This window comes from Equus przewalskii, chromosome 12, assembly GCF_037783145.1.
Source record: "Equus przewalskii isolate Varuska chromosome 12, EquPr2, whole genome shotgun sequence".
Taxonomy (NCBI): Eukaryota; Metazoa; Chordata; class Mammalia; order Perissodactyla; family Equidae; genus Equus; species Equus przewalskii.
The window spans coordinates 8424560-8448621 of NC_091842.1; the positions used below are offsets into that span (position 1 = coordinate 8424560).

The window sequence follows — 24062 nt, forward strand, 5'->3', positions numbered from 1 at the left end:
TCTCATGTGGGCTCTGGATGGATTGGTCTGCATAGGAAAGGCATGCTCCTGGGCAAGTAGCTTGCTATCTCTAAGAATTCACTAGCTCTGGGAGGGGTGGTCTCTGCCTGGTCGCTGAGGCCCCAGATGTCAGAGCATCAAGAATCAGCAAGTAAGAGGACACAGTTAATACAATTGCAAAGCACCCAGTGCACAGAATTCGGAGATGTCATCCCCGCCTGTTTCAACATTAACCTTGTGAGGCCCGAGCCTTCCTCTACTTGTTTCACACGAGGGTCCTCCCTTCCCAGCTGGACTCTGATTCCTGGAGGGCCCGCTGCCTGCCTGCGCCCAACCAGGGGCAGGAGAAATCCTCTCTGGGCCCCTCCTCCAGGTGGAAAACGGGAGGAAGTAAACAGTGCTGATGTCAGCAGAGGCACACAGACGGCCCACTTGTCTTCTTTCTGTGCCTCAGGTGGACTGCCTCATCTCAGGGGCCACACTCACATCCCTCCTGCCATTGTTTCCCCAGGCCTTGATAAGTGGCCTTCTGAATGAAGCACTGATGAACCACTCTCTCTAGGAAGGGCTGTGTGAGGAGAGGGGAAAGGAGAGAGGTTAAACTGTCGAGGGTGGGAGCAGTCATTTGGATAAGCACCAACCTCACAAAGCCGACAGATCTGAGTGTAACCCAAACTCTAGACCAGCCCAGTGGAGGGAACCGGAGTGAGTGAGGTGGCCTCTCTGAGCCTCAGTCTCTTCCTCTCTCAGGTGGGAATAAAATTCCTTCTTCTCACAGTGTTGCTGTGAAAAGTAAAGGTAACACACAAGGCAGGTCCTCAGTCAATGTCAGTGTCCTTGCCCCAGGGCAGTGGTCCTCAAACCTCAGCAGGTTGAGGTGGAGCCTGAGGATTTGCATTTCCCTCAAGTTCCCAGGTGATGCTGACTGTTGGTCAAAACCGTGATACTGGTGAGTGGTCTGACTAGGTCACATGGTAGGTGTGGGTTTCAGTTTGGAAGGAATGGCCAAAGTAGTTGTACTGTTTCACAGTCCCACCAGCAGTGTATGAGAGTTCCAGTTGCTCCACATCCTTGTCAGCAGTTGGTATTGTCGGTCTTTGAATGTTAGCCACTTAATAGATGGATGATGGTATCTCATTGTGGTTTTCATTTGCATTTCCCTAGTGACTAATGATGTTACACGTCTTTTCACGTGCTTATTGGTTACCCATATATCTTCTTTGATGAAGTATCTATTCAAATCTTTTGCTCATTTTTAAAATTGAGCTTTTGTTTTATCAAATTTTGAGAGTTCTTTGTACATTCTGAATACAAGTCCTTTGTCAGTAATGTGATCTGAAAATCTTATTTCCAAGGTAGAACTTGTCTTTTCATTTTCTGGATAGTAGCTTTTGAAGAACAGAAGTTGATTTTAATGAATATCAAATTATCAGTATTTTCTTTAAGGGATCATGCTTTTGGTGTTGAAGAAATCTCCGCCTAACCCAAGGTCACAAAGATTTTCTCCTATGTCTTGAGTTTTGTAGTTTCAGGACTTAAATTTAGGCCTACGATTCATTTGGGTTAGTTTTTGTACATAAAGCAAAGTATGACGTTAATTTTTTGGTATATAAATGTCCAATTGTTCTACCACCATTTGTTTGAAAGACTATCCTTTCTCCGCTGAATTGTTTTTGCATTTTTGTTGGAAATTAATTGACCATATATGTATGGGTCTACTTCTGTACTCTCTGTTCTGTTCCATTGATCTATGTGTCTATCTTGATGCCAGTACATCAGTAGCTTTACAATAAGTCCTGAGGTCAAATAGTGCAAATCTTCCAAATTTGTTCTTCAATTTCAAAGTTTTTTGGCTATTCTAGGTACTTTGACTTTCTATAGGAATTTTAGAATTGGCTCATCAATATCTAAAAAAGGCCTACTGGGATTTTGATTGAGATTGTATTGAATTTACATATTAATTCTGAGAGAATTGACATCTTACCAGTATTGAGTTGGCTCATGTATGAAATCTCCATTTATTAGTCTTCTTTAATTTCTCTCAGCAATGTTTTGTAGTTTTTAGTGTTCAGATCTTGCACATCTGACATATTTATTCCTAAGTATTTCATTTTTTTGATGCTGTTATAAATTTTATTGTTTTCATTTCGATTTCTAATTCTTTGTTGTTAGTAAATAGGAATACAATTGATTTTTGTATACTGATCTTGTATCCTGCAACCTTGCTTAACTCACTTAAAGTTCCAGCGGCATTTTGTAGATTCCACTGGGTCTTGTACATAAACAATCTAGTCATCTGTGCAGAAAGACAGTTTTTACTTCTTCCTTTCCAATCTGGATGCCCTTTGTCTCAATTGTTACATGTGAGATTTTAATTTATAGAGGTGACTGAGTGACGACACAGAAAGGCTAATGCCATTGAAAGGTTTTTATTGCCTACATTGCCCAAGGGGAGAGGTCATTCCACACCATACACGGCCACCTGCCACACATCCAAATACATAAATACAGGGGACAGAAGTAAGAAAGGGGAGACAACATAGGCCACAGTCTTTCTTGTGTTTTATGCTGGAAAGGCAAGGAGAGACAGGGGAAACAGTTTAAGATGGGCTAGTTTGACTAATTCTAGTGGGCTTTGGGCCATAGGTGCTGTTTCTGGTTGCCTGGTACATGGCCCAGGGTCGATTTAGGACAGGGAAAATATTGCCTGAGTGTTAGGTAAAGGAAGTCATTTAGAGTATGGGCCCAGGATTGGTTAGTTTGCATTTGAAAGGTATGCTCCCAGGAGAGCCCTTTGCTGTCTCTAAGAATTAGCTAGCCCTGGGAGGGGCAGTCTCTTCTCAGTCAGTAAGGCCACAAATGCCAGACCATCAAACATACAGAATACAAGAAAATATAGTTAGTACAATTGGCCCTTTGATGAATGGATGCCAAATACATAAATACAGGATCTAAGAAAATACACTTAGAACACTGTTATTTCTTTCTTGCCTAATTGCATGGGCTACATCTCCAGCATAATGAATGGAGGTAGTGAGAGCAGATGTCTTTGTCTTATTCCTTATCTTGGGGGGGAAAACAAGAACTGGGTGAGATGCCATCGGGGGCAAGGAGTTGGGGCAGTGATAGACATGGCCAATGAGGAAGGGAGAATGGTAGCTTGGGAGAACTTGGGGACGATCTAAGACGGTGATTCCCAAAATACAGTCCACAGCTCCTGCCCTCACTCTGTCCTGCTGCTGATCACACTGCTTCTGACCTCTTCCCCATGGCCACCTGCTGGGCTAAAGGGCTGCATTTAGGCTCTGCTCATCTTTGAATCACAAAACTCCAGGCCCTCCTCTTCCCAAAAGCCCCTCATTGAGTAGAGCCACAGCCGAAGGCTGATTCCCAGGCCCTCTGATTCCTGCTGGCAGAAGGAGGATGAACAAACCAGGAGACCACACACCATCCCTGAGCAGAAATCAACCTCACAACTTCTAGACTCATGAGGATCCAAATGGGTCCAAAGGCCTAAACATGACGTGAAATGTGCAACTTGCATCTAAGGAGACCATATGTGGAAGCAGCAGGGCCCGAGGCACCTGAAAGCTGGTACGACGTGAAAGTTATCCAGAGCCTGTTTTGTAAAAGTTCTGTGCTACTCAACAGAATGGGCAGTGACACCCCCTGGTGGAGTCTGTCCTCTCCTAGGACAGCCTGGCAGGGAAGAGACTGTCCAGCCAGGTCCCACGGCCAGTGGGGCAAGGCAAGAATGGAACCCAGATGTCATACCTCAGACAGAGAAAGCCACACTCTGGAGGCCCTGCCAAGAAGCCAGTGGGTCCTTTGTCCTCTCTTCTGCCCACCTTTCCAGCTGTTACCAATTCACCCAAGCACCTTTCACAGCCCAGAGGACTCTAGGACATTAAGGCTCTGTGCCTCAGTTTCCCCATAAGTAAAATGGAGATAACGATACATCCATCACAGAATGTTTTAAAGCCAAAAATGGGGCAATGGAGGTTTAAGGCCTGGCTCAGATAAGGAGACGCCATGAAAATGCAGAACCTCTCCTCTCAGGCCTGGGAGGAGGGGTAAGAAAAGAGAGAGGGTGGGGGCTGTTGGGCTGGCCGTGGGCAAAGTGGGGAAGAAAATTGTTAAGATGGGGGAGGAAACTGAGAAAGGAGAAAGGAAGACCGTCTGCTTGCTTCCACCTCCAGAAGACTGAGGCCACTTCCTCTGATGAAATCATGTCCCCTCACTCCCACTGACTACTCAGTAAGCAGATTCCAACCTCACCTTGGGGAGGGGGTGAGGCAGGGCCTCCTTCAGAGCCAGCCCTGTGGGCCACCACAGGTCCCAGGCCCCCAATCTCTCAGGAAGGGAAGGGAAGGGGCCTGGCAGGCATTGGTTCTGCCTGAGGACTTCAGGGGAGTCCCTGGTGGCACTGGGGCTGGGGCTGAGGGTGTCTGACCACCATCGGCGCCCTCCTCCTTCTCTCTGTGGGGCTGTAGCTGGGTAGAGACTCATGGCCACTTTCCTCTCTCTGAAGAACCTGAGCTGTGCTGCTGCCGCCCCCTCCCCCAGGATGAGAGAGAGAGACAGAGACTGGGAGACACTCAGGGAACCAGAGCAAAGGGAGAGAGAGTGAGAGAGAGAGACAGACACTGATGCCTAAGGAGATGCCAAGGGGGCTGGCAGAGGGAGGGAGTTGAGGCAGGAGAGCAGAGGCTCCAGCCAAGGTCAGGACCACGCCCTTCAGCATGAAGATGGGGGCTGGGGATCTATATCAGGCTCTCTTTGCACTGACAACAAGGGAGGCCCTCTTGCAACACAGGAAAAGAAGAAGCCAGACTGATGAAGGAAGTGCTGGTCACTCGGGGGTGGGCAGGTTTGAGGAAGGCTCCCACCCTCCCTCTGTCCTCTGGAGGAGGCTGATCCTTGCTCTCCAGATGACAAGAGTTCCCCAAGGTGGCCCCTACATAGGGCCTCCCTACAGTGCTGTTTGTCTTCTCATCTCCCTGGAGGAGAGCAGGGCGATGGGGCTGCCCCTGCTGCTGCTGCTGGCATCTTTGCAGGCTGGTGAGTGGCCCGAACCACCCTGGCTCTGCCTGAGGCCATGGGAGGAGTCCCTGGGAGGGGCTGTGACCGGGTATCTGGAGGAGTCTGCTGGGGTTGCCAGCCAGGACTCCCACCCCTAACTAAGGGCTGTTCCTGCAGTGCTGGGTCCCCTCCAGCCCCTCACCTCCTCCCTATCCCAAGCCTGGAGAGGAGTCATCCAGGCCAGAGGGCCAGTCCTACCATCTGTCACCCTACTGCCCTTGGGTGAGGGTGCCAGACCCCCTGGGGTTATCTTTGTCTCTCCCAATGGCTTCCAACTCTCTCCTCCTCCCTCTCTCCTCTAGGTAGTTTGGCAGGATCCAATCCAAAGACTGGCTATTGGGTCGACCAACCAGAGCACCTCTCAGCCCCCCAGGGTGGCTCCATCCACATCCCCTTCTCCTTCAATTACCCCGGGGTGTTAACCAAGATTCACAACTTGAGTATATCCTGGAGACGGAAGCACTTCCATGGGGAGTTCATCTACAACATGACCCCTCCTTTCATCCATAAGGATTATGAGAACCGGCTCTTCCTGAACTGGACGGAGGGTTCAAAGAATGGCTCCCTCCAGATCTCGAATCTGCGGAGGAAGGACAAGAGTGTCTACTTCTGCCGGGTCCGGTTGAACACAGTGAATGATGGCAAGGAGGAGTGGCAGTCCATCCCGGGGACCAACCTCACGATCACCCGCGGTGAGTCCAGCTGCCCCGGCAGCTGCTACGCCCACCCTACTGCGGATCCTGCAGGCCACAGACACCCTCATCCCCCAGGCCTACCCAGGCCCTCTCTCCCTGACCCTTCTCTCAAAGTCCTCTCCCTCTCCCCTCCACTCCTCCCCATGCCTCTGACAACTTTACCCTTTTCACCTTAATCTTCCCCAAACCTGGGCTGCCTTCCTTGCCACTTCCCCTCACTGCCCCCTCCAGGTCCAGCCCCGACCCCCACTCCCCAGGCCTCAGCAGCTTTTGGGCTCCCCAGTTAGCCTCCCTTCTTGCTCCAAGCTGGGGCTCCAGTCCCGCCCCCTAGAACATGGCCCTCAAGGGTCCCACCTCATCCCTCCTGTTTCCTCTCCTGTCCCATCTCCCTCTCCCCCCACCTCCATCCTCTTTACCCTCCTTGCCTCTTGACATCCCACCAAGCCCCCACCCCTCCCTGTGCTTCTCCGTCACAATGTCCCCATTGTCCACTCTCATCCTGCTCCTCTGTCCTGGTCATTAAGAGGTGCGTCTGCTGCAGCAATAGGGCAGCTCCCTCTACTGTGCACTGCATCCGGCTGAACGCCTGGGTGTGCATCACCCCAGTTAACCTACACCGCGGCCCCACAGTAACAGCAGGTACTGCTCTCCTTCTCCCCTTACAGATAGGGAAACTGAGGCTCCCAGACCTAACACCTGCCCAAAGTCACCCTCGGGGTGGGATCTGACCCCGGTTTAATCCCAGACCCTCCTCTCTTAACCAATTGCTTGGCCTCACCCACTGACTTGATTGTCTTGTTATCCTGACCTGTTTTTTGTTTTTGTTTTTGAGGAAGGTTAGCCCTGAGCTAACTGCTGCCAGTCCTCCTCTTTTTGCTGAGGAAGACTGGCCCTGAGCTAACATCCGTGCCCATCTTCCTCTACTTTATACGTGGGACGCCTACCACAGCATGGTGTGCCAAGTGGTGCCATGTCCACACCCGGGATCGGAACCAGAGAACCCCAGGCCGCCTAAGCGGAACTTGCGCACTTAACCGCTACACCACTGGGCCATCCCCTGTCCTGACTAAAACCTAATAATCCATGTGTTGCATAATAGATCTCCATTTCTGGGTGGGGCATGGGAACTTGAACCCGGGTTAACTGTCTCCAGAGCAGTGGGGGAGGGGGTCTCTCCCAGGCGCTGGCAATAGGGGTGCATTGTCTGTAGAAAATCTTTTGGAAAACTAAAGATCCTCTAAGTCGGTTTGCTTTTTATAATGACTTGGGCTGGCAATTCTAAACAATGTCAGTGCAGCATATCTGTTCCCTTGGAAAGGATGCTCTCTGTGCCTCCCCTTGTAAACTCCTGCCCCGTCTGGACCACTCGGCTGGTTTTAGGGCAAATAGAAAGTGGCTCACCCTGAATTAAGAATTGGATTTATACTGTCTACCCCTCCCTGTGTTCTCTTAAGTGGCTTCTGAGAGATGTGGCCTCTCCTTAGGTCCCTCTGCCTCCTTCCTGAATCTTTCTCACTTTTCTCATTTCTCCTTTCAGTCACATTCACTATGAGATTTTTCATCAATAAATTCATTTTTTCAATTAATGCAATTAGATACTCATGCTCATTATTTTTTTAAAAATACAGGAAAGTAATAAAAAGAAACCTTTCCAACCCAAGTGCAGTACCCCCATTCAAAGACATCACGCCAAAGGAATATTTGTCGCAAAAGTGACTGATTAGTTTGTGGTTGGCTTATTGATTTTTTTTCACATACAGATGTTTTATTTTTGTAGCAAAATCTAATTGTTCTCCTTCGTAATTGTTCTCTTTTATTTCTAAGCCCCAAACCCCATGTCCCACTAGGGGTTGAAAATACTTTAATTTCTTCTTATTTTTGTATAATTTGATTACTTTTCACAATAAAACTCTTTAATATAGTGAGAATTTCTATTGGTATATGGTGTGAGGTGAAGAATTCAATTGATCTTTATAGCAAGAAACAATCAATTGTCCCAACCCCATTTATTGAGTATCTTTTGTGCATTGATTCGTAGGCCTGACTTTCTAAGTTCTTTTGAGGAATAGCATCCGGTTCTAGTCTGTCTGTCCTGTTTCACTGGTCTGTCTGCTCTTATATCACTGTCACACTCTTTTAGTTCTTGTGACCTTATCGTGTTTCATGGCTGATAAGACTGTTTCCATCTCAACCACATGACTTCTTCCTCAAAAACCTTATTATTGTTGCCTGCCTGTTCTTTCACATAAATGTTAGAACAAGTTTGACAAGTCCTCAGAAAAACACTCACAGGGATTGTGTAAATCAGAATTGTGTTAAACCTGTAAAGCAATTGATAGAAACGGAAATCAGTGTAATATACAGTCTCCCACCCAGGAACGAGTCCTCTTTCATGTTCGTCAGAAGACCTTGGGGGTGTTCTTCTAAAGATTATGTAAATGTCTCACAAGACTTTTTCCTATTTATTCTTTATTTTTATTATTAATGTGCAACATTATTTTTTGAATGTTTACTTTTTACAGTTTTCATTGTAAAAGTAATACATAAATTCTGGCCAAGCTGGATGGTTTACCTCCATGCCTCCCCAAAGCTACTAAAGTCACAGCGAAGGGAATTTTTAAGACAAAAATCCACACGGACAAAAATATGTGAGCCAGGTGGACAAAAACAAAATTTGGGAAGCTGGAAGCTGATAGACTAGTGTAACTGGCTTGGGAGACCAGAGGAGCTAAACCCTAAGCGAGGAGTGGGGAAACCCAGAAGAAAGGCGATTTACACCACAAAACCCCCTAAAGGTTCTGGAATGGCGGCCACAAGGACCCTTGGAAGTGGGAGTGAAAGGAGTCTGAAAACTAGAGGACAAGTTGAAAATTGCTTTAAGAAGCAGGAAACCTCCATCCCCCCCATCTCCCAGCCAGCAGAAGACTGGAGATGTGCTTTCCAGACAGGATGAACCAGAGGGACACTGGGAGGATTACACCCGACATACGAGGGGCAAAGGTTCAGTCCTTGAAACCGGAGGTTTGGTGAACTGATGAGACCCTACACACCTCGACCCCCTCAGATGCCGCCCAGGACTCAGGCAGCCAGGCTGGTATCCCCCCACCACGGGGAGAAGATCAGGGGTTCTTCTCTGGGAAATCTATCTGATGGACCAAAAAAGACCTAGAAATCTAACCGATCACCCTACAGCCCACTAACTGACAAGCACTTTCTCCCACCCACACACACAGCTTCCAGTCAGCCGGCTCTCTGCATGCTGAGAGCCAAGGGCACAGGGAGAGTGGGGTCTCGGCCTCACACCAAGTCCCCCAGCACTGCGGATGCACCAATGCCTCAGCTGTGTCTGGGATGCCGAGGTCAGACATCCCATTTTAAAATATGCTTAGACTAAACATTTAGGGAAAGCTTCTCCCATGAAAGGCAGAGAGCAAAAGGAACCAAAACAACAGAGGGAGAGCAGAACTTTCAAATAACCATCATTGTCAGGAAGTTCAGAGGTCGCATACGTGTCACCAGAAAGAGTGCCTTACAAAGGAGCTTTCCAAACAGTAAAAAGCTCTTGGAAATTAGAGACGTAATAACACGGATGGAAAACTCAATAAAAGGATGGAAAGACAAATTTTTTAGAAATCTCTCAGAAGGTAGAATAAAAGGTCAAAGATTTAGAAACTGTAGCATGTTGAATTGAGGCCCCCGAAGATATGTCCACATCTGAATTTCCAGAACCTGTGACTGTTACCTTACGTGGTGACAAATGTGACTCAGTTGAGGATTGTGAGATGAGGAGGTTGTCTGGGATGATCTGGGTGGGACATAAATGCAAACACCAGTGTCCTTAGAAGAGAAAGGCAGAGGGAGCTTGACACAGACGGAAGAGCAGGCAGTGTGGCCACGGAGGCCGAGACGGGAGTGAGGCGGCCGCCAGGAGCTGGAAGAACAGGGAACAGACCCTCCTCAGAGCCTCCCGAGGGCATGCAGCCGGCTGACACTCGATCCCCAGCTGCTGTCCTAGGCTGTGGGAGATTGAACTCTGTTGTTGTAAGTCACCCAGTCTGTGGTGATCCATTACAGCAGCCACCGGAAAGTAATACAGAAACTAAAAGGAAAGACAAGGAAAATTGAGGATTGGTCCAGGAGGTCTCACCTCTGACTTAACAAACACTGACTGAGTGCCTGCCATGTGTCAGGCGCTAAGCTGGGCACTGGGCAAACAGCAGTTAAAAACAAAACAAAACAAAAAAGGGCTCAACGATGGAACGTACACTTAAGTGTGGGAAGAAGACTAAAAAAAAGCAAAGAAATTAATTCTGCCTGTATGTCAGGTGTTGGTAAAAGGAGAAAAGGAGGAAAAAGAAGCAGAATCAGTGGGATAGAGGTGGCTGGGGTGCTGCTTTATTCAGATGGGACAGGGCAGGCCTCTGGGACATTAGCCAGAGTGCTGGCAGGAAAAACCAGTCAAACAGGGTAACTGAGGAGAGTTTTCAGTGGGGCACAGGGTAGGGAAATGAGTCAGGGATGGTGAGACCCTTGGGAGCAGCCACAGGCCTAAGGAGCAGGGGAGGGAGAAAGTACTGGTACCCAGAGAGGACTGGAGTACATGAGAGGGCCCCAGAGAGGAGCTGTAGCCTCTAGGAAGATGGAGTCAACATGATGGCTAGTTTTAAGTGCCAACTTGACTGGGCTAAGGGATGCCCAGACAGCTGGTAAGACTGTTTCTGGGTGTGTCTGTGAGGGGCCAGAAAGAGATGAGCAGTGGGTGGGCATCATCTAATCTCTTGAGGGCTCAAATAGAACAAAAAGGTGGAGGAAGGGCAAATTTGCTCTCTGCTTGAGCTGGGACATCCATCTTCTCCTGTCTTTAGACATTGGAGCTCCTGGTTCCCGGGCCTTCAGAATCAGACTAGGACTTATATCATTGCCCCTCCCCACCCCCCACCCCCACCCAGTTCTCAGGCCTTCAGGTTTGTACTGGAACTACACCGTGGGGTTTCCTAGGCCTCCAGCCTGCAGGTGGCAGATTGTGGGACTTCTCAGCCATCATAATTGTGTGAGCCAATCCCTCATAACAAAACTCTTCTTGTAACTCTATGTATCCTATTGGTTCTATTTCTCTGTAGAACCCTGACTAATACAGTGCCCATCAGGGAAGGGGCCAAGGGCTATGCCCTGACCTACCCTCCTCTCTCTTCTGTCTCCTGCCGGTGACTCCCATTGACCACTGAATAGGAACTAGCCAGTGAGAGAGCCCATGAGTGGAGTCCACCAGGACCAGCCACCAAAGGCACAAAACAGGGTAGAGAAGAGTTGGACGATGGATCTAGAGAAGCTAGTAGAAAAGTCCAGCCTAGGAACAGATCAGGAGGAAGTGAGGGAGAGGTCGGGAGAAGAATATTCCAGTCAAGAGGGAACAGCGATGACAAAGGCCATGAGTTGGGACAAGTGTGGCTGAAGCAGATGAAGAGGCTAAGAGTGGCAGGAACTGAGGTCAGAACAGGCAGTGGAGGCAGGTCCTGTGGTGACTTTGAAAGCCAAGGAAAGAACTTTTCACTCTGAGTGTCATGGGAGCCTGTGAGGGTTTCCGGCAGAGGAGTGCCATGATCTGATCTACGTTGATCTGATCTACATTGTAAACGTGTCCCTCTGGTTGTCTATGGAGAGTAAGATTATACAGATGAGCAAGGTCAAAAGCAAGGAGGCCAGTGAGAGATGATGTGGCTTAAACAGGGTGACAGCAAGGGCAGGTGAGAAGTGGCCAGATGCTGGTGATATTTTGAAGACAGAGCAGACAGGATTTGCAGACAACTGGATGTAGGGGGTGACTAAGAGAGAACCAAGGACGATTCTAAGGCTTTTGGCCTAAGTATCTTGAAGAATGGAGTTGCCATTTACTGAGAGGGAAAATGGGAGAAGAACGAGTCTGAAAGAGAATCTAGGTTTCTGTTTAGGACATCTTAAATTTGATACGCTACCAGACAAACAAATGGAGGCAGGGAGATCTGAGTCTGGAGCGCAGGGGGAGATATGGCTGGATGTGTAAATGTGGGGGTCATCAGCATGTCGCTGATGCCCTGGGACTGGAGGCGATTGTCTGGGAAGTGAGTGTAGACAGGGAGGAGGTCCTAGGACTGAACCATGACTGGTCCAGGTGGGAAGACAAGGAGGAGCCAACAAAGAAGACTCAGAAGGAGCTGCTAGGGGGGCAGGAGAAGAACCAAGAGAGAGAATGGTGTCCCAGAAGCCAAGTGAAGACCCGTTTCATGAAAGGGAGAATATTAAATGCTGAGAAGTTGAGTAAGATGGAGAAAATGTGGATGTAAGAGATCTAAATCTTCAATTTCAATATTGCAAGTGAATAGATACCACCTAAAACCACAAAATCAAGCAACAGCAGTGTACACATGTCATTTAGAAATATGAGGTTAATGGCCAAAGGAAATAGCTAAAGGTGTTGAAAATAGTTGCCTCTGGGGAGTGGAAAGGAGTGAGGAGGCTTATGCAGGGTCGCTGTTTTTATAAGCTGCGTGGAATTTATTGACTCTTTAAATTATGTGCCTATACAACTCTGATAAAGATAAGTGTTACATTTTAAAAATAATAAAGGGACTGGTAATGCTTGCACATAATAAAAAAAAAATGCTCAAATGACACAGACGGGAGTCAAATGAAAAGTAAAATCTTCCTTCTCCACTTTATCTCCCCGGCCACCACCTCCTTCCGTGGAAATGTTCACCTTACAGACATAGATACAGATGTAGATTTAGATGTAGATGTAGACATATGACACAGTAGAATCAAACTGCACACTATTCTGCTCTAAACTTGCTGTTTCTACTTCCTGTACCTCAGGTATCCTTCCATTTCAGTACATAGGCGTCTGTGCCTGTTTAAAAAATGGCTGCTGGTCTCCCATGTACAGTGTATCACATTTACCTAATCAGTCTCCTATTTAAGGACATTCAGGTTGTTGTCACATCACAAACAAAGCTGCAAAGAGCACCCTTGAACACAGGCCTTTGAACACGTGCACAGCATTTCCACGGGATAAATTCCTAGCACTGAAATCACCGGGTCAAAGGGCATGCACGGATCTTTCACATTTTGATAGATAGTCCCACACACATTCCCAAAGGCTGTGCCAACTTATACTCCAGTTGTGTGAAGGTCCTCTTTCCCCAGACCCTCGCCAATACTGGGGATTTTCCTCCACTCAGATCAGTAAGAAAACTGGCCTCTTATTTTAATCTGCATTTTAAAAAATTATGGGGGCCAGCCCCATGGCCCAGTGGTTAAGTTTGCGCACTCCACTTTGGTGGCCTAGGGTTTCTCTGGTTCAGATTCTGGGCGCGGACATGGCACTGCTCGTCAAGCCATGCTGAGGCGGCGTCCCACATGCCACAACTAAAAGGCCCCACAACTGAAATATATAACTATCTACTGGGGGAATTTGGGGAGAAAAAAATCAGGGGAAAAAAAAGAAGAAGAAGATTAGCAACATTTGTTAGCTCAGGTGCCAATCTTTAAAAAAAAAAAAATTACGAATGGATATTAGCATCAGGTCTATGTTATCATTTTATAAATGAATTAGAAGTGTGTAGTTTTCCATATTTCTCTGTATTCTAGAATCTTCTATGTGGGAAGTGTCTGTTCCTTACATTTTGACAACAATTTACCCATAAAACCTCCTGGACTTAGCATTTTTATGTTCTTTCATAGCGTTCTTAACTTCTTTGTGTGCTTATTGGTTATAGTTTACCACTGCTTAAATCCACTTTGTAAAATTTTTGTTTGTTTCAGAAAATCATCCATTTCTCAAGGTGAAAGTGAGTGTAGATTTACAGAGGTTTTTAGATTTATCAACCTGTAATTGAGCATATACGCACTCATGATTTCAACGGACTCTTCCATTGTTGTTAGGTTTGCGAGAGTCTTGTCTGTTTTCCTGGGTTTTTTCCCCCTAAATAACCACTTCCTGCATTTATTATTCCTACCACTATTCTGTTTTCTAATAAACTTATTCCTACAAAGGTTTTCATTAATTTCTAACTCTGAGTTTTCTTAGGGCTGGCTCTTTTCTGTTTTTGGTAATTTTTCTTTAGAAATTGACTATTTCATTCATTTTTTTTAATCTTTCCTGTTTTAAATAATGAAAGCATTTAATACTATGAACTTAGTTTAGAGCGCGGCCTTAGTCATATTCCAGGAGGTTTTTTAAAAATATGTATTACTCTGGTTTTTATTTTCTAAATAGCATGTTATTATATATATTTCTTTGACTAAGTAATTAAAATTTTTTATTTCAATTGATAGAGGGTATTTACACTTCTATTATTAATTTCTAATAAAAGTAGACAGAGAATTTGGTTCACACTAACACGAAGATCTCATTGAAGTATGTTTTTTTCCTGTGGCTTAGTATTATGGCAATTTTTTAACAGTGCATTAAACATCTACAAAGGTATAATCTGTTTGTAGGACCTAAAGTTCAATATATATTAATTTAATTAAATGGTACATTAAAATGGTACATTTTATGTTACATATGTTTTACCAAAATAAAAAAAAAAATTTTAATCCGGTGATTTAGCCATTGTCATCCCTATTTGCAGGTGATGAAATGAGGTTCTGAGGTCACACCACTGATAGGTGGTAGAGTCAGGATTTAAACTGAGTGATCTGTGTCTTTTGATTGGCAAATTCAATCCGTTTACATTTAGAGTGATTATTGGTGTGTGGGGGGTTAATACAACCATTTTATCTTTTGTTTTCTGGTTGTTCTATATTTCCAGTGTTTCTTTTTCCTTGTAATTCTGTCTGCCATTTTAGTTGGTGGTTTTTTATGATGTTTTTCTTTATTTTCTCTTTAGTTATGCTTTGTGACTCTGCTCTGATTTTTTGTTTTCTGGTTACCATGAGGTTTACATAAAAGATCTCATAGATGAGATAGTTCTTTTTCTGATAGCCTCTTATCTCTATTAGCCTGTGCAGGTTCCATCCCTTTCTTCTTTCTCTTCTGTGTTTTTGTTGTCACAAATTATTCTTTTTGGTGTTGTTAGTTTGCGACCAAATTGTATCAACTATAGTTATTTTTGATGTTTTCTTTCCCTTTATCTTTTATGTTATGATGGTTTGCTAACCTGTTCTGATATAGAGCTGTAATTTTCCAATTCTGTCTATCCAGTTATCTCCTTGCTCAAGATTTTGTAAAACATTGCTTTTTAGTCTCTGATGGGGGGGCTCCTTTCAACGTATTTTGTAAGGCAGGCTAGTGGCAATGAACTCCCACAGCTCTTGTTTCTCAGTCATCTCTGAAGGATAATTTCATTGGTTAGAGTATTCTTGGCTGATAGATTTTGTCTTTTGGTATTTTGAATATATCATTCCATTCTCTCCTAGCCTGTAGGGTTTCTACTGAGAAATCCACTGAAAGCATGATGGCGGTTCCTTTGTAGGTTATTTTCTTTTCTCTTGTTGCCCTTATTTTTGCTTTGTCATTGGACTGTTTTAATATTATGTGCCTTGGAGAAGGTATTTTTGCATTGAAGTAATTAGGAGTTCTATTAGCTTCATGTACTTGCATGTCCAGTTTCCTTCCTCAGATTTGGGAAGTCCTCAGCTATTATTTCTTTGAACAAGCTCTCTGCTCCTCTCCCCCCCCTTCTCCTTCTGGGATACCTATAATCCTTAAGTTACTTTTCCTAATTGAGTTGGATATTTCTCAAAGAATTTTTTCATTTTTTAAAAATCTTAGTTCTCTCTCTTCCTCCACCTGAATCATTTCTAGGTTTCTATCCTCAAGTTCACTAATTCTCTCCTCCATATGACCTGCTCTATTTTTAATGCTTTCTACCTTATTTTTCTTCTCATTAATTGTGTCCCTAATGTCCAGAATTTCTGTTTGGTTTCTTTTAGAGTTTCAGTCTCTTTGGTGAAGTGCTCTTTCTGTTCATTAATTTCATTCTTGAGCTCACTGAACTGTCTTTCTGAGTTTCCTTGTAACTCGTTGAGTTTCTTTATGATAGCTGTTTTGAATTCTCTGTCAGTTAGATTGCAATCTTCTGTGACTTCAAGTTTGGTTTCTGGAGAGTTGTCATTCTCCTTCCGTTCTGCTGTGTTACTGTAGTTCTTCATGATGACTGATGAACTGATCCTCTGCTGGTGCATCTGTGGCAGTAACCACCTTTCTTATTTGGGTACAGCCTTGGTTACTTTGGTCCTAGGCTGCTTTTGGTTGTATTTGAGAGCCTGCCCTTTCCACCCTCCACTGCCTCTGCCACAGGCATCATCAGTGCTATATTTGTATGCTTGTGCCTCCAGGGTTGCTGGTGCCTTGCTGCTTACAATGTCACTTTAGTCTCAAGTGTTGCCACCAAGGTCACCAGGCTGTGAGCACTTCTACTGCTTCTGAGGTCGCCTGGGTCTCATGTTCCTCTACTGGCTCTCTGCGGGCTCTCCACAGACTCAGATGCTGCTGCCCCATGCACCACCTGTGCTGGTGCTCGCAGGTTGTCTGTGGGTGCTGGTTGCACTGCTGCCAGGGGTGCTGGGTTTGTGGGGGTCTCTGTCGCTGCCAGGGCCCCAGAGAATTGTATGCAGCCACCGCTGCTGGTGGAGCTGTTGTTAGCGTGATGCCACTATGGGCTGGGTCACTGGTTCTTCTTTGGTTTCGGAAGCCTCTGGTCACAGGTTCCACCTGCTACTGCTAGTGGGGAGCAGGGGCTAAGCGAGGAGAGGTTTTTTTGTTGCTCACTGAGCAGCCTCTGGTTGCTGGCACGAGCCAGTGTGTTTTGAAAACAGGTCAGACCACCTCACCCCATCCAGAAAAATCTGAGTTTTGTATACTATCCTCACTGTCAGAAAGACCTGGCCACTTCCACGAGAGGGGGAGGGGGCGCACACACTAGATCTGCTGGGAGACGGGCAGGACATAGCCAGCTGCCTTCTCTGCCCGCATTGGGAACACTCACGGGTAAGCAGGCTGAGTCCACTGGGAGGGAGCAAGCTGAGCCTGTTTTCTCACAGGCATGTGGGCCAGTGTGAAGATCCATGCCCTGGATCACCACTGTGGGGGGAGTAGGAGGGGGCTGCTCCCCTAGTTCCACTGCCTCCTGGGGGTCCAGTCCACCGACCTTCAGCTGTATAGATGCCTGGATCTCTTCTGCATCCTGTTGTGCTGTGTAGGGAATCCTCTGTTGATGAATGGATGGTTGTAACTTAGAGGGGAGACACAAAGGGAACAACTCACTCCACCATGATGCTGACATTACTCCTTAAACCGTGTGATCTGGATTCTAAGTCTTCAGCATTCCCCTTTTACTCCCCTCCCTGTGTGAGAGCTTCAGAAAGTTGCTCCCCAACCCCAACATTCCCCAAACTAGGGAACAAGATGTAACAGTTTCATCCAGATACTGCCACACCCCCAAGGGAGAATTTACTTATTTCTCATGTCTTCTTCAGCTGTCAAGAAGACCACCCTGGGCCCTACCACCACTGCCACCACCACCACAGCTGACCTCAGTGTCTCAGAGGGCCAAAAGAGCTCAGGGTTTTGGCCCCTGAGTCTGGGAGCCACAATTGGGGTGGCGCTGGCTGGCGCTGTGCTCCTAACCTTGATTTTGGGACTGATGGTCTACCTGAGGTGGAAGAAAAAGAAAGGTAAGTGGTTCAGAGCCCCGCCCTCTCCCCTAGCTTCCCAGTTGGTGTTTCTCAGAACCCACCTGCATCAGAATGACCCCAGGTGCCCTTAAAAATGCAGATCCCTGCTGGGCTCGAGGTCTGGGAATCTGAATCTGCATTTTTAACGGTCTTCTCAAGTGGAGTCTGTGCATGATCAAGTTTGAGAATCACTGATCCAGACCAGTCCCTCTCCACAATCTGATCATTTTCCGATTCTCATCTCTTGACTTAATCATTTCTCATCAGTCCTCACCTCTTGGTTCATGGGGAAGGGAGAGTCTCTGAAAAAGGTAAGGAGAGAGCTGAAGGGACAGGAAGTTGGCTCTGCTCAGCAAGCATTGGTTGAGTGCCCATTTTCCAGGGCCTGGCTTGTAGTTGGAGATAGAAAAGTAAATAAATCATAGGCCCTGCTTTCAAGGAACTCAGTAGGGGAGGGAAAAGGAGAAGGAATCTGCCTCAAGGGCTAATTGCCTCAAATGGAAAGAGCTGTGGTAGGTTGGGACAAAGGAGGGGTGATCAGGGAGGACTTCTCAGAGGAAGCGACGCCTGCAAAAACTCTCAAAGAATAAAAAAGAATTAGCCAGGCAAGTGGTGAAGGTTGGGAAGAGGTCACTGTGCATCCAGGGGGAGGAAGCCATTCTGGGACCTGTAAGTAGCTCAGTGCTGTGGAGGAGGCAGCAGCTGGAGGAGAGGACCTTGTAAATCATACCAAGAGCCTGTGGTCCAGAGGCAACATGAAGCAGCAAAGTGGCAAGCTCAGCTTCGCCTTACAGATACATCAGTCTGTGGTGGAGGGGCCGGAGTTGGGCCAGGCTGGGGTCAGTCTAATGTCCTGGCCGTGTGGACGGAGGGAACGGCCAGATCCTGGAAAAGTTTAAGAGGGGAAACCAGTAAGACCTGGTGATGGGCTTGATGTGGGGCGAGGGAGTGGAAATAAGTCCCCTGTTTTCAGCTTGGGTGACTGAGGCTATGATGGAACCATCAAGTAAATTAGGGAACAAAGGAGGTCAAGACCATGTTTGGAGAGAACGAAGATTCTCTAGTTTGGGTACTTTGTGTTTGAGATACCTGTGTGGCATCTGTGTAGAGATGTCCATCAGAAATTTGGATGTATGCACTCACAGCCCACAGAGAGGACAGGGCGAGAGGCATTGATTATTTATACCCCAACACCCTCCAAAATGGATTTGAAATTACCTTAAAGAGAATTTGCAATGAGAGGAGATTAGCCCTCTCAGATGTTAAAGCACAGAGGTGCCGAGCGTAGAATGTGGACCGCCTGCAGTCAGTCCTGCCTCACACCCTAGCTGGGCAAACTCTTGCACATGGTACTATTATCTGGGCCTCAACTTACTCATCACTAAAATTGGAATAATAATAGTACTTACCTAGGGGTTGCCATGACAATTAAATGTAACGCATTTAGAAAGATCCTGGCACAGAGTAAGCACTAGATGAGCCTTAGCACTTATAACTATTAAGCTACAATAATTAAAATGACTTGACACTGTCATATTAATACACAGATAAACCAATGGAAGAGAAGAGAAAAACTCAAATACAGGCAGGATGTAAACAGACCCAAATATATGTGGAATTTACTAGGTTAAAGGTAGCATTTCCAATCAGTGGGGAAAGATGGGTAATTCAATAAATGGTACTGGGACCATTGAGTAGCCATCTAAGAAAAATCATCTTATCTCCCTACCTCATAATTTGCACCAAAATAAGTTCCATGGAGATCAAAAATTCAAATGAGGGAAAAACTAACCCTCAGAAGAAAGCAAATGAGGCTATTTTATAACTGTGGAGTGGAGACAATGCCCTAAGTATGACATAAAACCCAAAAGTCATGAATAAAAATATTGATAAATTCAACTATGTAGAAATGTTTTTCTTTTTTATTCTTTTCTTTTTCTTTTCTAGGAAGATTAGCCCTGAGCTAACATCTGTGCCCATCTTCCTCTACTTTAATATGTGGGACACCTGCCACAGCATGGCTTGTCAAGCAGTGTGTAGGTCCGCACCTGGGATCCGAACCGGTGAACCCTAGGCCACCGAAGTAGAATGTGCAAACTTAATCACTGCACCACCGGGCTGGCCCCTAGGATTTTTTTTCTTAATTCTGCAGATCAAAAACCATCATGGTTGTCTCCTGAGAGTGAGAATGAGGGTCAGAGATGAAGAGAAAATGTGACATAGTCACTCAGGTAATGGGAGATGGTATTTAAGGATTTATCTCAGATAAGAAACAGTAAATCCGTAAAAGCCTCATTGCACGATTGTGTTTTTCCCCAGCAGTATCCAACCACACAGGTTTAGAAACCTTTAGGACTTGTTGGCTAGGAGCTGGGTTCAGCTGCTAGCACCAGAGACCAGAAGTAATGGTGGCTTACACAAGACTGAGTTTATTTTTTCCCCTCATATAAAAGCATCTGGAGGCAGACAGCAGAGGCCACTGTCCCTAGGCACTCAGGCTCCTACCTTTCTGCTCACTGTTCTAGATACTGGCTTCCATCCTGAAGGTGGCCTCATGGTCCAAGATTGCTGCTAGGACTCTAGCCTTTATTTCTGAATTCCAGGCAGAAAACAGGATGAAGGAAAGGACCAAAAAACTATGCCCCAGCTGTGTGTCCTCCTTTAAAAGAGCCTTCCTGAAAGTCCTACCCATAACTTCCCCTTGTATCTTACTGGCTAGAAGGTAGTCACATGTCCCACATCTATCTGTAGGGAAGCACACTGCCACTCCAAATAAAATCCAGATTCTGTGACTGAGTAAAAAGTGAGTGGATTTTGGGTAAGCAAATGGCATTCTTGCCGTGGGACACATCCAGGATTGGAGATTTGTCATCTAGGTGTGGCCTAAGGACAGGGGAACACAGGAGGCCAAGGAGCTAGTGAGAGCAGGGATGGAGAGTGGAGGGTTCAGCAGGGAGCTTGGATAACCTGGAAGAGAGCAGATTATCAAGGGACAAGAGTTCAGTGAGGTCAAAGCACAAGTATGGCAGAGAGAGAGTTGGAAGGACAGGAAGTTGTAGCATAAAAATGATACCAGCACTGGGGCCGGCCCAGTGGTGTAGTAATTAGTTCACGTGCTCCACTTCGGCAGCCCAGGGTTCACCTGTTCAGATCCTGGGCGCAAACCTATACATCATCAAGCCATGCTGTGGCGGCATCCCACATAGAAGAACTAGAATGACTTACAACTGGGATATATGACTATGTACTGGGGCTTTGGGGAGAAAAGAAAAAGACGGAATTGGCAACAGATGTTAGCTCAGGGCCAATCTTCTGCACCAAAAAAAAAAAAGAAATGGAGGATTTGTGCCTGGATCTTAAATAAAAGGTAAAATGATACCAGCACTTATTATTTCAGAGTTCTCAGTCCCAGTGATTAAAAACAAAGTGCAGGGTATGGCTGAGTGGAGTGGAGGTCGCTGGAGTTGGGGGCCCCAGTGTGTTCAGAGGGTTGTCCCTGTAGATGATGAGATCTCCTAGGATGGTGATGGGTGGTGGAGAGGAGGTCTGTGGACCAGGGGCCAACTCCCTGGGAAATCCTGTAGAGAGACTTGAGGAGGATGTCAGGGTCGAGGGCATGGGGAGACAGCAGAGGGTCAGTGGAAGAGGATGGAGAGGAACGGGCTGCAGTGCAAACACGGATTCCAGTCATGAGGTTCACAAGGTGGGAGAGAGAAACAGCCACCACTCAGAAGGAAAGCACAAGAAGCTGGTTTGTCAGGGCAGGAGGGAGGGGTAGTGCCTGTGACAAGAGGAGGGAAGGAGAGGGATGGATTGGCCAGGGCTCAGCAGTGGAAGGAACAGGCTGGGGGATGCACGGGGAGTCCAAGGAAGGGAGAAGGAAGCAGAGGGAAAGGTTGGGAGAGAGGGCAGGGTGAAGCAGGCACAGGGTGCAGAGAAGAGCTACTCTCCTGATGTGGTGCTGGGGACAATGGCAGGACAGATGTGGGCGCGGAGTCCCAGGCCCTTCCCAGAGGGGTTTCAGCAGAGCTGCTCACTGCTCCGGTCTCTCCAAGGATGGGCTCAGAGTAGGAGGGAGCAGAGAAGGCAGTAGGAGAGATGCCGTCCGTGGATGGCACACTGACACCCTGTTTGTCCCCCTACAGGTCTGCAGACTAAAGCCAGAACCCCAGCCAGGTGAGTGCTTGTCCTCCAAGGTGGGGCGGGGTGGGCAGGGGGCACTGGTTTGGGAAACAGGGAGTTTCCTATGAGAACAGCAGGAGTGAGCCTTTCACAGCTGCTCCCATCCTGACTCTCCAGTCTGCATCCTCAGGTGTCCCCAACAGGCCAGCCCCTTCACTTCCTGAGGCTCTGTCTCCTAAAAAAAAACAAAAAACAAAAACAAAAGCCTGAGAACAGTGGACCGAAGGGTTCCAGCACTTTCTCTGATTCTTTCCCAGAATGGCAGAATGCTTCCCCCTCATCTTTCTCTGGTGCCCCCTTTCCTCTCCCTTTCGTCCCCATTTCTGTTTGTCCTTCTGTGCCTCCTGGTTTCTCTCCACGTTGAACACCATGCTTCCCAAACACCTCCACCTCTTCCACGTTCTTCCTCTTTCTGCTCGTCATCCAGTCTGTCCTTTCCCTGTGACCTGGGTGAAGGGCCACAGATCCTCTGCCTCCAGCTCCTCCGCTGCTGTCTTTTCTCAGAGCAGCTTCCCTCCTCAGCTCCCAGCCTCGCCTCCTCTCCTCTCGCCGGGCTCCCCTTCCTTTCTCAGCCCTGGTCCTTCACACCCTCCAACCTCCTCCTCTTCTCCAGCCTCTCTTCCCATTCCCACACTCTCCTTTCCCACAGACCGCTCCCTCTTCCCTGTGCCTCCCCCACTCTTGCCACTTGCCTTCCTCTGGTGTCTATCCCGTGTTGTTCCCTCCCCTCCACCCTTTCCCACCCCCCCCCCAACCTTGGCGTCTCCTCCCGGGACCAGGGCCTGAGCACCCACCCAGAGGACCTGAGATTAGCTTTGCTGCTTTTCATTCTCCAGATTTTAGGGCGGCAGTGCCAGCAGCGAGGACAGGAGCTCAGCCTGAGGATTTCTCTCTGCCCCTTCAATAAAAGCCATGTTACTAGAACAATCCCCCTTCAGTGGGCACTCGGCGACCTCTGCTGGGCTACGCTGAAAATTGCTTCTCAGTCCTCTTCCCGGCAGCCTCCTTCTGACCCTACACGACTGCATTCATCTTCTGAGCCTCTCCAGGCAGGTCGCAGAGCCCCCAACAAAGAGAACCACCAGATGCGGGTTTTAACTCTTTCCTGCCCTGCCTTTAACACATTTTCTGCCCTCTTGTTCCCATGCAGGGGATCCTTCCAGAACACTGAGGAGAAGTACGAGAATATTGGGAATAAAGGTAAGTCCTACCACCATCACTCCCCACTGTCCACCAGTCTTCCTTCTTCCCCACACACTCCCTACCCACACAGGTGCCCCAGTATTCTCCTCTTTCCTCACCCACCATCCCACACGACCCTGGTCCTAACCTAGCAGATAACCTCAGTACTGCAGCCCCCTGCCCATTTCTCTACCCTGGATGCCTTGCCACCTGACCCCAGCACATCTTGATTTTTTCTAGGACAATATACAGACCCCAAGCTGGACCCCAAGGTAAGGAGCTCAGACTAGGGCCAGAAAGAATTAAAAGGAAGCTTGGAGAAGGTGGGGTGGAAGGAATAGAGGGATGTGGTATCGACGGGGCACTCAGGTCTGGGATGGTTGCTCTCAGATGGAGACAGCTCCCCCTCCACTGACTAATCCCCTTCTCTTTTGCTGCCCAGGATGATGGCATCCACTACGCCTCCCTTGCCCTCTCCAGCTCGACCTCACCAGCAGCACCTCCCTGCCCCCCTCCCCATGGGACCCCCCAGGAAGAGACCCTATACTCTACCTTGAAGGCCTAAGGAGCAGACTGAGGGACGACTTCCTTAGAGTAAGCTGTGCGGAGGGTCTCAGCTTCCAATAATAACCCGGGCCACACACACACGACTCAGAAGCCAGCAGGTGTTGAAGGCCACCATGGAGCTGAGACAGAGCCATCTGCTCCAGTTCCCTCTTCAACTTCCTAGCCTTGCCCACCAAAATAAAAGTACCCAGAGAATTTGCCTGAATGCATCTAAGGAGAAAACTGACGTCCCCTTCACCTTCTGTCCTTCTCGTCGACAATGAATTCTAATCGAGCGCTCACAGCCAAGATCCCTCCTCCAGTACTTTTGTTCAGTGACCACCTCAGGCCAGGGAACAATAATCCCCAAACACTGTAGCCAGCCTGGAACTCAACGACTGCCCCCAGTCGAACCATTCTCCTTCCCTAAGGAAAATAAGTAGCAGGTATCGTCTAAGTGCTTCACAAGCATCACTTCATTTAAACATCATCAACGACCCTATCTGGTATTAGATGTACTCACTTGAAGCATGAAAACAAGAACCAGAATGGCCACAGTGCTTTTCCTAAGGCCACATAGCTAGTAAGTGACTGAGCCAGGATTTGAACCCAGTCTCGATGTCCTTCTCCCAGGACTCAGGGGTCACTGCCTTCCCAGCTTCCCATACTGAGCAGGCCTCCCCCCAGAAACAATGATGTGACATGGTGACATGGAGGAGG

General features: G+C 47.3%; 1 protein-coding gene across 1 annotated transcript; it reads left to right on the plus strand.

The window, feature by feature from the left end:
• Positions 1-4809: 4809 nt before the first annotated feature.
• Positions 4810-23585, plus strand: LOC103555625 (paired immunoglobulin-like type 2 receptor alpha). Its single transcript, XM_008527315.2, has 7 exons — positions 4810-5061; positions 5385-5774; positions 17235-17432; positions 21578-21608; positions 22765-22814; positions 23037-23068; positions 23239-23585. The coding sequence occupies exons 1-7, from the start codon at positions 4932-4934 to the stop codon at positions 23359-23361; spliced, it is 954 nt and encodes a 317-aa protein (XP_008525537.2). The 5' UTR covers positions 4810-4931; the 3' UTR covers positions 23362-23585.
• The last annotated feature ends 477 nt before the right edge of the window (positions 23586-24062 follow it).

Excerpts from the sequence above, each read along its gene's own strand:
- LOC103555625 (XM_008527315.2), top strand. The coding sequence starts at position 4,932 with ATGACAAGAGTTCCCCAAGGTGGCCCCTACATAGGGCCTCCCTACAGT. Across the intron at positions 5,775-17,234 it reads CAACCTCACGATCACCCGCG|CTGTCAAGAAGACCACCCTG; the intron begins GTGAGTCCAGCT and ends TGTCTTCTTCAG. Across the intron at positions 21,609-22,764 it reads AAAGCCAGAACCCCAGCCAG|GGGATCCTTCCAGAACACTG; the intron begins GTGAGTGCTTGT and ends GTTCCCATGCAG.